Here is a 15,429-nt window from a genome sequence, read left to right on the forward strand (position 1 = left end):
GGGGCGTTGTCCTGCAAAAACAAAACACCTTTGGATAGTTTTCCGCGTCTTTTCTCTTCAATTTTTTCCCGTAGAATGGTCAGTAATGTCGAATAGTAATCTCCGGTTATTATGTTCTACGCTTATCCAAAAAATCAATCATGATTACACCATGGCAATCCCAAAAAACCGAAGTAAGAACTTTTCCAGCAGATTTTTGGATTTTTTTCTTAGGTCTTGGAGAACCAGAGTGTCGCCATTCCATCGGTTGTTGCTTTGTTTCTGTATCGTAGAAATATACCCAAGTCTCATCCATAGTAACAATTCGGTTAAAGAAGTCTACATCGTTTTCAAATAGAGCACAGATCGAACGCGATGCTTCTACCCTTGCACGCTTTTTTGTCAACATTCAAACATTTAGGGATCCAATTTGCAGCAATTTTTCTCATGTCCAAATTGACGTGAACCATATGATGAACTCGTTCGTATGAAATATTCAATGCTTCAGATATCCGTTTTAGCCCAATTCGACGGTCTGATAAAATCATATCATGAACTGCATCGATATTTTCGGGGACTGACACAGAAACTGGCCTTCCCGATCGGTCATCATCTTCAATGGAAAATTGACCTCTTTTGAAGCTTGCAGTCCAATTTTTCACGGTCGCATACGAAGGACATTGATCACCAAGGGTATTAAGAATATCTTCGTAAATCTGCTTACCTCTTAACCCTTTTAAATACAGGTACTTGATGATTGCTCGAAACTCAAATTTTTCACAATTTCGGTGGACATCTTCTTTCTTTTAATTTATTGCGTAACTCTGGTTTACTTTTTTGACCTCAAACTTCACACTGACACTTCTAATGAGTTATTGTTCGTTGCTATGGTAACGCAATTTTTTTTTATGCATGGAACTGGTCTAGGCTGACAAGATATCATTACATCCTCGTAGTAGAAGAATAAATCTTGAGAGAAGTCAGGAAGGGTATATCACCACTGAAGCTAACATCAGGAGTCGAATGAGTTCAGAACATTTAAAAACTATGAATTTAAGAAAAAATATAACTGAATAACCCTTTCTATTTACCAAGGAAAAGGTAAGGAAAGTCAGATAGCTTGCATGGTCATCTCTGACTAATTGTTCGTAATTTTAATTTTTTTTTTTCAACTTTGTCATTTTGAAAGTTTTGTATAAGTGATTTTTGGTGAAACTCTTCATTTTGACCAGTTCTAACTTCTGTTAAAAAAAAAGCCTCACCTTCAAATACACCCTGATATTAGCTATTTCATTGAAACAACTATTGAAAAATGATCATATTCCAGTTTTACTAGAGTTAATAATGCAAAATACAATTCAAAATACTTATACTGAAAGCAACAATGTTTCAAAATTCAGAATCGGACCAGAAAACTCGTCAATATTTATTTCTTACACTTCTTCATACACGATTTAGGACTCTTTGGAGGAGTGATCATCGGACATGGACAAGGCTTCTTCTTATACTGCTGAAATTTCGCGTTCCTAACCTTACTATCGAGATTCTCGTTAGAATATTCCGGCGTGAAAACCTTAACCACGACCGCGTGCAACAAAACCAACGGATACAACAGAAAAAAGAAAACATTTATGGTAAACTCCACCGATATCGAAGTCGGCCTACAACGTTTCTTCGCGTCCGGGTTTATCGGCCAACCTAACTTATCGTACTGCGCCGGCGTCATCGTCAAATTGGACTCGTAGTACCTATCGATCGACTTTGGCAGCCCCAAATACCACTCCATTCCGAACCTTCCGATCGGTGGATAACACAAACCTATAACCGCTTTTAGGACACCCAAGATCAACAACAAGAGCGTCATAGTTAAGCATAGATTGAACATCAGAACCAGGTATTCCTCGACGAAGGATGTCGACATTATGTATTTGGAGGCTATGGGTAAACCGCCGTAAAAACCAGCGGCGTTGTAATGATCAATGGGAAGTGGATGACATTTCAGACCTTTATCAGCCTCTAAACATGTGCAGCAACAGTGCCATATACAAATGCACCTGTCGCTCTTCTGAAAACGTATCCTCCTGAACGCCAAAACGTCGTGTCTGTAATTCTTCACGTCCACCGAGCAGTAAAACTTCTTTTGAGGCAACGGGAACAACACTGTTATCGCGAAAATATGCTGTTGTTGCGGTGGAATGACGGCGGAACTGGTGGCTATATTGCTGAATCCAGCTGGAAGACGCAAAGGGCAGTCGGTCAAAAACACGTAAAAAGCCGCGTAGACCAACCCCGTATTCGTCACTTTCACCGTGATGTCAGTCTTCTCACAATGCGTGGCATCCACGTACACTTCGGTAATGACGGCAGAACTATGAGGCTTCAACATCATATTGAAATCGGCCTTGATCTCGATGCTTATGAAACTCTGATGCGGCCCCTCGTAGTAAAACGTCAAGTTCTGGAAACAATCGGTGGTGTTATGCAGCGGTACCGGCGGCAGCTTCGCGAAGTTCTTCAGGAAGAAGTTGCCCCTGTATCCACGCCGCTCGCGTTTGTAATCCTGACACCAGAACCACTTGGGGGGGTACTTCAGGGCGCTGCTCTTGGTCACGTATTTTTCATGCGCGCCGTAATGCACGCCGGACGAATCGAAGCATTCCTGTTTCCTGATGAACATTCCTTCGGGGATCAGCAGGAAGCGTCCGGCTCCGCCTCTGAGGTACGGGAACTGCGGTATCAGCAACCTGACGCAATCGAAGGGGAGCGCGAAGTTTCTCAGCGGCGGTTCCTTGGAGCTGTAGCCGGCCACGAAAGTGTCGTTTCCTCCCCAGAATTCGGTGTCGTAAGTGCCTAGGAAGAGTGGTTTGTCGTCCGTCACCATGTTCCACTGCACGCCGCCGGTGATGTCGTGGTGTTTTTCGAAGATTTCTAAGGAAAAGTGGTGTTTCACTATTGGTTCTTGAAGTTTGTATATGTAGTATCTCATGTTGCATAAGGCGCAGTTTTCGTAGCAATTCGACTTTGGTACTGGTACCATGGGGTAGTTGGGGGAGGAATAACCAGCTGGAAAAAAATCCCAGTGTCAAATTTGTGAATTTATCGTTTCAATTCAATTTTAATTGACTAAATACAGGAAGATTCAAGGTTTCAGGTCATAACTTAAGACAGTGATAGTTCTAGTTAAAGTGTGCTAAAGATAAATTTGAGAATTGTCAACTGTGATATTGATGTCTTCTTTACTAGTCCTTTTGATGCTTCTCCAATAAATTACGAGGATATAATGAAAAATTCTCAGCCTACTATAGAACCAAACAAACTTTCAATGTCAAAATATTTTATTACTCGACATATTCTCCTCTTGATTGGATACATTCATTACAGCGAACCTGCAACGTCTCTAGACCTTTAAAAAGAAATGTTTCTTCTTGCTCTGCAAACCAGACCTCCACAGCTCTTATAACTTCCTCATTGGAAGAAAATTTACGACCTTTTAAACTTTTTTTCAGTTGAGGAAAGAGATTATGGTCCGATGGAGCCAAATCTGGTGAATAAGGGGGGTGTTCTGTAACCCTATATCACGAATTTTTTGCATGGCAACATGAGATTTGTGTGCAGGGGCGTTGTCCTGCAAAAACAAAACACCTTTGGATATCGTTCCGCGTCTTTTCTCTTGAATTTTTTCCCGTACAGTGGTTAGTAATGTCGAATAGTAATTTCCGATTATTGTTCTACCCTTATCCAAAAAATCAATCCATGGCAATCCCAAAAAACTGAAGCAAGAACTTTTCCAGCAGATTTTTTTACACGAAACTTCTTAGGTCTTGGAGAACCAGAGTGTCGCCATTCCATCGATTGTTGCTTTGTTTCTGGATCGTAGAAATGTACCCATAGCAACAATTCGGTTTAAGAAGTTTGCATCGTTTTCAAATCGAGCACAGATTGAACGCGATGCTTCTACCCTTGCCCAATTTTGGTTAACATTCAAACATTTGAGGATTCATTTTGCAACAATTGTCCAAATTGACGTGAACTATATGATGAACGCATTCGTATGAAATATTCGGTGCTTCAGATATCCGTTTCAGCCCAATTCGACGGTCTGATGAAATCATGTCATGAACTGCATCGATATTTTCGGGGACTGACACAGAAACTGGTCTTCCCGATCGGTCATCATCTTCAATGGAAAATTTACCTCTTTTGAAGATTGCAGTCCAATTTTTCACGGTCACATACCAAGGACATTGATCACCAAGGGTATTAAGCATATCTTCGTAAATCTGCTTACCTCTTAACCCTTTTAAATACAGGTACTTAATAATGGCTCGATTTCGATTTCCACAATTTCGGTGGACATCTTCTTTCTTTTAATTTATTGCGTTTTTCTGGTTTACTTTTTCGACCTTGAACTTCTGACAACCACTGACAGTTCTAATGAGTTATTGTTCGTTGCTATGGTAACGCAATATTTTTTTTTATGCATGGAACTAGTCTAGGCTAACTAGATATCAATACATCCTTGTAGATTTGTTTACTTGGGCAAACAAGGTCATCAATAGTTACTTTTTGGCTAATGTGGTTTAAGTTGTACTGGTCGTTTTTTTATGTTGTTTTTTTGTCAGTACTCGTATTACAGCCAAGAACTCACGCATATTGTTACTGGTTTAGAGGTGTTTGTTAGAGCTTGATTAAATAATTAAATGAACTAATTCAGGTCAAGTCCAGTGTTTCCCCCAAAGAGATTCAATAAGGGTTTAATTCCTACAACAAATTTCATTGTGTTAGTGGCTTCTCCGTTTCTAAGTGACCTATCCTAGATTTTCCCCTTCTGGGGAGGGGAGCTTAACTTTAGGTGGCCACAAAAGTGCCCTCAGGGGTAGTAATTTTGTGGTGTTTCCGGTATATCTCGACAGGAAATCTGAATATCGATTAAGCAACTATTATAGTACTTGTAGAGCACTAAATTCTGCAACGAATAAAATCAAATGTGCGTTATGTGGGTGATCCGTTCACATACTATACAGGGTGATTCTTTGACTCCTTGAAACCTGACATCTGACACTGAAGTTTTTGTGTTTCTTTTGACCTCAAGAATCTTCTGTTTAAATATTTGTACGAGTCAAGGGCTCACCCTGTATATTAGAAAAACAAGCCGAAACTCACTTTTTCAATTCCATTGGGTCAACGAAGTAGTTTTTATAATACAATAAATGAGTTACTGCTACTGCAATTTCGTTGGCAATAAATATTGAATATTCCTCTCTCGATTGGACAATTGGTATTTAATTTTCGATAAAAATAACGAATTTATTGTAAAAATTCCTTAGTGATGGAAAATTTACATCAAGAGCAGAATGTGAAAATCGATTATAAGAGTTTTTCACGATTATATGATAGAAGCATTATAACTTGAGGAAAATGTTTTTCAAAAATCATAAGGAAATAATATTTCCGTACAGTTGTTAGTGTTCTAGATAAATGATTGAAAATCTCGATGCATTGCAGATTACATTTTAAAATCAGTTTGTTTTATTACGAGTTATTTGACAAGAAGTATGTCATTACGACATTTTCCGAGAAAGAACTCGTGTTTTTACTCTTGCGGTAGTCCATAAAATGTTTATATGTATATTCGTAGGTTTCTCTTGATTTTTTTGGCAATAATTCTAATGAAGCAGTATTCACTGACTCAACCAACTCTGAAGGAGTCCCATAAATGTAAAATTCATCAATTATCAATGTTAGGCTTTTCCCACCCGGTAAAATATATACTATTCTTTTTCCCCAATCTACTTGTATTATTTGAAAGATATTCGTCATTTGAAATGAAGACTGTGCATGGAAGACTGCATATCTTTCTCTTCTTTGTAGAAACTATTAAATGGACCTACCCAAACTGTCACACCCTGTATTCGTCGGCGATTTGATGGGAAGCTCAATGCTACTGAGAACATCTTTTTCTCCTTCTATACCAAAAGGGGCACTATTGACGTTTCCACCAGGAAGAATCCTTTTCTGTCTATCATTCACCTCATCTACAGGACAGATTCTTCTATTTGCATTTCCATAATCCTTTAAATAATTGGAGAATTTGCCGTAGTTATATTGAGGGACCTTATCTTGATGATTTGGTTCGTTTTCGTAATAACTTCTCGGATAACCTCCAGAAAGGTATGGGTTGGTGTTAGCCATCTGCCTTTGATAATAATTATTCATATCCCCATAAGATCTAGCGCTTCTCTTAACTTTCTGTATGGTGTAAGTGAATCTATTGTCGCACTCAACCCACGGTATCTTCTGCATCCATGGCTTCTTTCTACGTCTGGAATACTTCCTACCACCATCGTCCATGCCTTCCATAGCTCTGCACCTCTCTTTAACGCTGCTCTCGCAGTCCAACCTATAAGTCTGAAGCAGAGGCTCTTGCTTTATCTTCAATACATACGGGTACAGCAATTTCTGCTTGGTGTCAGTCTGACAATCGTACACTTCATCCACCACCACGTACTGGCTCTCGCAATTCGTGTGACCCACATTGGTCATTCTAACGGTGATCGCCACTTTTTTAACGCAGTTCTTCAGCTTGCCCTGTTCGCACACGTTGGAGTCAAACCCTTGCAATTTCCCGGCTTGACCGCAATACCGACGACGCTGGTGGGGGTGTGGATGACAGGGTATCAGAACTGCTCTCACTTCGTAGTTGGAGGGTTTGGTGTAGCATGATCTTTCGTCTGTGTTGAACAGTTCGAAGGGGAATGAGTAAGGGGCGACGACGTGGAACGAGAGAAAAAGGAACAAAACCGACGTTGTTGTCATTCTGGGAAAAAACGTTCATTGTCGATACTGTTGACAGTTGACGTATTTCGCCATTATTTCATGATTATTTCGCGTTCTGCAAGGGAGGGCTGCCAACTTTCCAGTGTTATGGGGCATTTGGGATCAGCTGACTTTTCTTATCAATCTTATGAAATGAATTGCCTTTTATAAACAAAAAATTGGTCCGTACAAGTATGGACAGTAGAGAGATGGAAATCATAGAAATACCAAACGAAATGGAAATCGATCGCTATACTTGTTGAAGACCACAGATAAATTGTCCCCTGAATTATGCAGATAGTTCATGTTTTAGCCAATAGATGTGTTGGCATTCGGTAGAGAACGAGTTTTTGATTCAAACTATACTCCATCCACTATTATAACAGCACTCGGTTGGCCAATTTGACATATTCCACACTTTATAGTACGAAAATGTGGGGTTATGAAGCTTGTCAAAACATTTTTGGGTTTTAAATCAACCCTGTGTTGCCCGTTCTACGTAAAAGTTTCTGTTATTATGTATTCAATCACAATGTCGGATCTCTTCAGAAAATATGTGACGAACATAATTGAAGTTTATACAAACTGATTGAAGGCATACCAAATCCAGTTATTTGCATGGAAAATACAAGAGATCAGTATAATATCATAATATGCACAAGCTTGAGGAGAGTTAATGTTCGTTATCTTCTTTGGCTTAAGTTTGAATACGTTACATCAGTTGTAGATTTTAAAAATATTAACCCGAAGATAAAATGCATATGAAGCAGTGGTTAGGAATGGGTATCTCCCGAAGGAATTAACAGATAATTATAAGAATGTAAATTCTTCAACAAAAATCATCTTGCATCAATATAAGTAAAAGGAATTGAAGGAAGTTTCAATTCAAGATGAACTTCACCTTTGAACAAAAATTTCACATGAATAAACAATTAGCAGGACAACTGGCGCGTATTTGTCGTTGTTCATCTTAATGCATTGATATAATAATAATAATTAGGTATTTATTGGCACCTTAAGACATTTACAAAGTATAGGACAAGACAAATGAAAAATAGAAAAATCAATTTTCGGGAACTTATTCTACAATGCCATTCATCGAAAATCCTGTAGTAAACTTTTCGCATTAATTCACTCAAACATAAAATTCTCAACTGCCACCACTTTTTTGGGTCTCCCAATAGAAGGAAATTCTTTGTCATCCCCTTCATTCACAATCTTTCTGATTGTGGAAATATTCAGCTGAAATATAAGTCGTTTAGATTCAGATGAAACATGAGTATATAAATTCTCTTACATTGAATATGTTCGCTACCGTCTGACGTATTGTGGATTTTAGAATATCAGGGTATAACTATTTGAATGAACGGACTTGAATTCTAAATAGCACTTCCTAAAACCCTGTCTCTTTTTTTCAATCACCTACGGTATTTTCATAATAAAAATTGATATTAGTGGCAACGGCGTTATGACATTAACGACATTTCATCAGTGCCAACCTTACTCCGTTCTAGTTACAAAAACTTGAGAAAATTATTTCATGGCCAACCGACAGCTAAAATAAATGTGAATGGAGTATACGTAGTTTTCACAATGTGAATTTACCTCAGAAAATAAATGAATTTGAAAGACTGTAATGAACATAAACAACTTTCATACAAAACAAACTGAGTGAAGTGATTTCTAATCTAGTTATGCAAATGCATGGAAAGGAGAAGAGATCAGTTTTCAAATATATTGATTTGACGAAAGATCTGACTGCTCATAAAGTCTTCATGCCTTGCTCTGCTAATCTCATGAGGAGGAAGGAGGAAAAATGGCCATGAATAGAGAAAAATCACACAAGGTATATCGATGTTTTTTTATGACTTACAGAGTAGATACATTATAATGTTAAAAAATATACAACTTAAATGGAGTCGTCAAAAACAAGAGCATTCCACACTTTCTCGAGATGAATATTGAATAGAAGCATCCCTTCTAGGACGCCTTGAACCATCCTCCGACCTTTTATTCACTTTTTTAAAAAACGCCAAACCTTTAAGTATACCTAAGGAAGGACACTCCCCAGTTTGGTGTCTTTGTCCACACAAACAACACGGTTGTTTATCCGACTCGTCAGTTGCATCAACGAAGCACATCCTCTTCACTATCACATTGATCATCACCAAAGGATAAATCAGGAAAAATATAGCGTTTATTGAGAACTCCACAACCATTGAAGCATTCCTCACCCTCTTCTTGGTATCGGGATGAATTGGCCAACCACCCTTATCATAAATCACTTCTCTACCTTTCAAGCTCTTTTCGTGGTAGTTCTTCATGGGTTTCGGTAAACCAAGCATGGAGCATAGACCCCATTCCCCTATTGGCTTGTAGAAGAAACCTATGACCCCTTTCATAACCCCCATAAGGATCAGGAGGAGTGTCATGGTGAGGAAGAGGTGGTACAAGATATTAGTAAGTTCTTCCAGTAAAGTGAACTGAACGTAGTCAGCAGCCATAGGAAGACCTCCGTGAAAACCAGCAGCGTTGTAATGGTCAAAAGGTAGAGGTTGACAAGCTAGCCCTCCATCAGTTTCAATACACGTACACACACAGTGCCATATGCAAAGACACCTGTCTTGCTTTTGGAACCTGATCCTTCTAAAAGCCAACAGTTCGTGTTTAACGTTCTTCGCTTCAATCGAACAGTGAAACTTTTTTTCTGGCAATGTGCACATTATTTCTATCACGAAGATGTGCTGATGTTGTGGTTGTATAACAGCGGATTTGGTTTGGATGTTGTTGAAACTTGCAGGCATATCTAAGGGACAATCAGTTAGTGCTACGTAGAAGATGCCATAGACTAAACCAGTGTTAGTGATTTTTACTGTTACGGTAGATTTGATGTAGTTTGTGCTGTCAACGTATACTTCTGTTATAACTGCTGCAGCGTGTGGTCTCAATACCAAGTTGTAATCCGTTTTCAATTCTATATTGATGGTGCTGATGTAAGCACTGCGAAAGTACATACTCAAATTTTGCCCTCCTTGCTCTGTAGTGTTTCGTATGGGGCACCTGGGTAAAAATCCAAAATACTTCAAGAAATAAGACCCTGACTGTCCCACTTCTTCCAAACGATGATCGTGACACCAAAGGTCTTTTGGTTGGTTCTTCAAACAAGTTCCTCTAGGCATACTACACCTGTTGGGTTGTTTGACGAACGCTTCGAATCCAACACCAACCTTGTCACATCTGTCTCCATCGTAAGTTATCATGTAGTTTGGTACAACAAGCCATTCGTAGGGTCCTCCCTTCAGCTCTGGGTATTTCAGTAAGGCGCATGGTTCAATTGGTTCTGGAACTAGCAGTCTATGGATATCTGGGTCAAGTCCAAAGGAATGTGGAGGTGGATCTTCTCCAACATACCCTGCCCACACCTCCTCATCATCGTCCGTATCTTCCGTTTTGGTGGTTCCAATGGTTAAAGGTTTACCTTTGGTTATGTCGTGCCAGATGACATGTCCCAGTAGATCCTCGTGTTTCTCGAATATTTCCAGGGACAATTCGTGATAAACCGTGGGTTTTGACATCTTGAATACCGTGTACCACAGTTTAGAAAAGACCAGACAATGGGTGCTCTGGTGGAAGGTTTCTGGGTTTACGTCTGTCGGGCATGTCTTATTGCTACAGTCCTGTCCACCACGGGGGTGTATGAACGGCTTCGGATTTTCGGCGTCAGAATCGATTTTCGTCAGTTTGTTGTCGCATCCGCCATTTTTCAGTATTTCTGTTACGTTTTTCGCTATCTTCTCGCATTCTTTAGCCAGTTTTTGCGCGAATGTTTCTTCCTTCGGATTTTTCTTCTGTGGTTTCTTCTTATTTTTTTCACATTCCTCGGAGTCGCTGCTCAATTGGGCACAATCCTCGGAACTATCGATGCTCTCTTCTTTTCCTGTAAATTTGAAGTTGAGTAATAATGCTAGATAACGGCTCATATATGCTTGAGACCTAAACTATCCTCCTAACATCAGATGCTGTCTTAACGAGAAAATTCATCTCAAGGTTTTTTCCACAGCCTTCGGCTAAAAAAAGATTAACAGCTCTGCCAGAAATTCAATAAGACAAAAATATCAAAAACTGAATTCTTGTAGGTAGGTACGACAACAACTGCTTCTAGGAGGGTAGAATACGAATGCATAAGAAATTTTATCAAAATGACCACATGTCGGATGGCAAAAGTTGAGAGGAATTTTTGTTACTTAAGTTTTAAAGCCAACTTGTTCATATTTTTGGGAATATCGGCAAATATAAGAATTCAAAAAAAACTCAACAAAAGATTCATCACAAAACAAAACAAAATCAACATTACCATAGAGAGTTCACACCAACACCAGCAACAAACTTGCCAGTTTTGCCACCTAAAATCATTCGCATAACCATAACCTTGGACCCCGTAGAGTAACTCTACCAAAAATTAGACCTGTATATAGGGAGAATTGTCTAGGAGAGCCTGTCAGAATAGTAAAAGAAAAAACGATCATTGTATATACTCGTGTCAGATTAAGATATATGTGTTTAATTATATGTATTCTCTTAATTTGACAGTGTCAGCAAGCCGAAACAATAAGAATTAGCAATAAAGGTCACAAAAATCAGTTTTTTTAAAATTATCTCCTCTCCTGGGCTTCAAATTGTTTTCGCACTTATTATAAAAGTTGTAGAGCATAACTTTTTCTACAAATTTTGTCCGAAGCAATTTTTTCTACGTTTGAACGTTTTTGAGATATATGGCGATGAATGTACATTAGACTGGGTTTCTACATTGACCTTGGCCTTTCGCATGTGTGGCTAAGCTCTTCGCACTTATCGCCCTCTAACTCGAAAACGGTTGAGAGTATGTAAAATTGCTTCAGACAAAAGTTGTATCGTATTTTATTATCAACAACATTCATGATGAATACAGAAACGATTAGAGGTACAGGAAGGGAGATATTTTTACAAAATGCCTTGTTATCATCTTCCGACTTTCAGATTAAGAAAACCCTTCCTGATTGGTATTAGATTAATGGACCAACACGTCTGCAACACCGAGATTAACCATTCATATGAAAATCTGACACGATCAAGTACGTACAAGTATCTAACTATTACATGTGTAACTTGATATAGCCTTCAAGAATAAAGAACAGATATCAAAAATTGGGATCGCCATTTAAAAAATTAATTAAAACAAGAATGTTCCACATAAAAAAGCACAATTTAAAATATTAATCGATTTGTCCGAGCATATGGGCAAATGCCGTTGCTACCCTTCGTTTATGTTCTGATCTGGGGGATGATTGGTTTGGATCTTCTTTCAGAACGATGACAAGTTGGCTAGTTCGATTCAGACCGAAACACCTGTTGATATTAATATCAGCGAGTGATATGCATATGAATCAATTCTTATTGTTGCATCATGTCTCACTGTTATAGGTGTTATATCTTATTTTCGTAACATACAATTTTGAAATTGAACTGGTAACACTCACTTCTTATATGTATTGGACTATCCTCAGCTGAAGGCAAATCATTAACATCGAAAGAATTCAGGGTTTTTTCCAAGTCCAGCATTTCATCTCTTCTAGAACTGTCTCTGGAATTCGTCAGAGACCCCTGATGACTCTCGGTTGATAAGGATAACATGTCACTTATACCGGTTGTCTCAATCGATGCTTCGCGTCTTCTAACTTTATGTTCATCCCCTATTTCTTCCATATCATCTTCGTCATTCTGTCGTTTGTAAGCTCTGTCCAGCATTTTCTGTTCTTCTTCCAACCTTGACACCTCTCTCTGCATCTCCTTATCGTCATCACAGGAACAGCAGAAACCCGTGCTGTACGGTATAGGTTTATCTTTGTACATGACCCTCTCACAGGTCGTATCTTCCCCTGTCGTCTTACAACCCTTGTAGTTCTTATTGTTTTTATTAATAACCAACTCCGTCGATTTTTCGTTGACACTGCTTTCTTTCTCCAAACTGTAAGTTTGCATTATGGGTCTCTGGTTGATTTTGAGCACGTAAGGGTACAGGAGACGCTGTTTGTGCTCGGAGGTAGGATCGTAAACGTGGTCCACTACAACGTACTGGTTCTTACAGTGGGTTCTGCCAACGTTCGTCATCCTTACCGTTATTATCAATTTTTTAGTGCAGTTCGATAATCTTCCATTGCCTTCGTCGGCCTGGCATTCAAAATCTGGCGGCCTTGGTGTAGCAGGCTGACCTGGGATGGAGCAAGGACAGTAACTGACGGAACAAGGTATCAATAAGGCCCTTATTTCGAAAGATGGGGGATTTGTGTGACAATCCCGTCTCACTTTATTAGGGATGGCTTCGTGCCCTGTTCGGTCATCACTTTCGGCTTTTGCCAAACATTTGGGTGTTATTAATATTGATGAGTGATATAAAATACAACATTGTAAAAAGGCGGTGTATAAAAGACGCATGTCAAATACTGAAAGTGACAGTTTGGGGGTTTTCTGTGGAAGGAGGGTTCGGTTCGGTTCCTTGAAAGGACGATGAGATTAAACAGGCAAATTTGAAGACCTATTCATTCAATTAACTCCTAAGGTATAATAATGTGAATTTACCGAAATTGGTTATCGAAACTGATGACCTAGACGGAGAAGAATCTATATCTACAACTATAACGTTCCTTCTAATTCTTCCAATGGCTGTTCTTGTGAATTAAAACGGACTTTTGTGTATTTATTTGTGTAGAAAATAAAGGAGATGGAAATACCATAGACTTATTAATACCTGATAACGAAACAAACTTAGGATATCTAGGTATAGGTATTGAAAAAATTATTGATATCGAGCTAGGTTCGGATTTTCGTAAGAAAATTATTGAATATCTCGGAAATGAACAGAAATAAACTCATGTTTCGATAAGAAAAAAAAGGGTTTCTATTTGAAATGAGAATATTGATGAAGACTGCAATCGAAATCTGGCATGTTCAGGAAAATCTGGAGTAGGTACTTTTTAGTTGAAATAAACGTGCATTCATCAACAATTCTTTGGGCAAGTAGCAATATACTATTATGTATACCTATCTATTAAAGTAAAAAACATACTGGCATGAAACGAAAACGAATATATTTGGATATTTCTTCAGTAATTTCTAAACTGAATGTAGTAATCAGATAAGAAATAAGCATTATAACGAAACCCTTTTGATAACTTGAGTATCACTGCTAATTTCCTATACAGGGTGAGTATTTGACTCGTAAAAATATTTCAACGGTAGATTCTTGAGGTCAAAAGAAACACTTTTTTCCTTTCCCTTTGTTTCCGAATCAGCTCGGTTTAAATGATACAGGCTGTTGAAAAACCAACCACGCTTTTATCGGAATGAGTTTCGGAATATAGTTTTTCATTTATTTGGCAACACAAGATATCACCCACGTCTTCCAGATTTCTCATAATGAACATTACGTACCCTAAAAATACCAAAAATTCAAAGAACCCAACTCTTGAAACTAAGTTGGACGCTATCTAATGAATATTCGAAAGTTTTGAAAAATAAAAGTATTCAACATATTTTCTCGTATAATCCTAATAAATGACTAACTATCAAACAACTTTTATGCGTAAGTAGATAATAGGTAAATTGTTCATCAGATTGCGCCCTATAGTAAAAAAATTTAAAGTAATGCTCATTTTGAAGGAAACATAGCTTTATTTTAAACAAGAATAATATTGCAAAACAACACTTCGAATTTTAAAGGTCCAACATCTTAACATTGTTTAGGTAGAATCATCTCTCAACTATTCTGATGTATTAGAACTGAATTAATACAAGTTTTTTGAGTTCCGTTTTGTTCAAACTTTGAAATGTAGATTTGTTCCAACGCTATATTCTTGTATGAAATAAATTTATGATTCCTTCGGAATGAATGTGATACCCATTGATAACACTATTCAACAAGGGTTCTCCCACCTAAGAGATTTATATTTTTTTTTGTTAGGTATCCCTCACCTTATTACAAAAATAATAGTACTTACGTTTGTTTAGCTCCCGTTATCAAAATAAAAGACATGCGTGAATTGTCCATGTTCGTACTTCTGTACCCTACGATACTTTATAAAATAAACAAACTATTGAAACAAGTTCAGTTTCTGGCAGCATTGAATGACTTTGAAAAAGAAGCCTGGTTGTCTTTTGTAGAAGTGATCAAAAATTTTCTTGGCAATCACAAATCTCCGCAATATGTAAATATCGTCAAAACGATGTTCCAGGCTCATCAAAAAATGGGATGCAACATGTCCTTAAAGCCCGTTTGCAACAGCCGAGAATTCTCTGGAGAATTCTCTACAAAATTCTCGCAAGAAAACGGCAGAGATTATTTTGTATGCAAGTGAACACAGAATTCTACCGAAAGTGGAGAGCGATTCCATCAAGACATCGCGTCATTCGAAAAACGCTACCAAGGCAAAGGGGAACCCTCTATTCTTGCTGATTACACTGATCGACAAAATTATAGCTTTGTTCTCCCACCTAAGGAAAATATATATATTTTTAATCTCCGTAGCCAAAGTATAAACCTACGATAAATAAAAAGTGGAAGTTAGCTCTTGTTGTTTTTTAATAATTATATTCATGATT

The 15,429-nt window shown here is 38.1% G+C and overlaps 2 protein-coding genes across 2 annotated transcripts; both read right to left on the reverse strand.

The window, feature by feature from the left end:
- Window positions 1-1,340: 1,340 nt before the first annotated feature.
- LOC123307415 lies at window positions 1,341-6,806 on the reverse strand. Its single transcript, XM_044889702.1, has 2 exons — window positions 5,871-6,806; window positions 1,341-3,042 (listed from the first exon to the last, which is right to left on the reverse strand). The coding sequence occupies exons 1-2, from the start codon at window positions 6,793-6,795 to the stop codon at window positions 1,406-1,408; spliced, it is 2,562 nt and encodes an 853-aa protein (XP_044745637.1). The 5' UTR covers window positions 6,796-6,806; the 3' UTR covers window positions 1,341-1,405.
- Window positions 6,807-8,642: 1,836 nt separating this feature from the next.
- LOC123307414 (hapless 2-like) lies at window positions 8,643-13,295 on the reverse strand. The gene is made up of 2 exons (XM_044889701.1): window positions 12,312-13,295; window positions 8,643-10,732 (listed from the first exon to the last, which is right to left on the reverse strand). Exons 1-2 carry the CDS (start codon window positions 13,264-13,266, stop codon window positions 8,718-8,720), a joined length of 2,970 nt encoding a protein of 989 aa, XP_044745636.1. The 5' UTR covers window positions 13,267-13,295; the 3' UTR covers window positions 8,643-8,717.
- Window positions 13,296-15,429: the final 2,134 nt, after the last annotated feature.

Source organism: Coccinella septempunctata, chromosome 2 (assembly GCF_907165205.1).
Source record: "Coccinella septempunctata chromosome 2, icCocSept1.1, whole genome shotgun sequence".
Lineage (NCBI taxonomy): Eukaryota > Metazoa > Arthropoda > Insecta > Coleoptera > Coccinellidae > Coccinella > Coccinella septempunctata.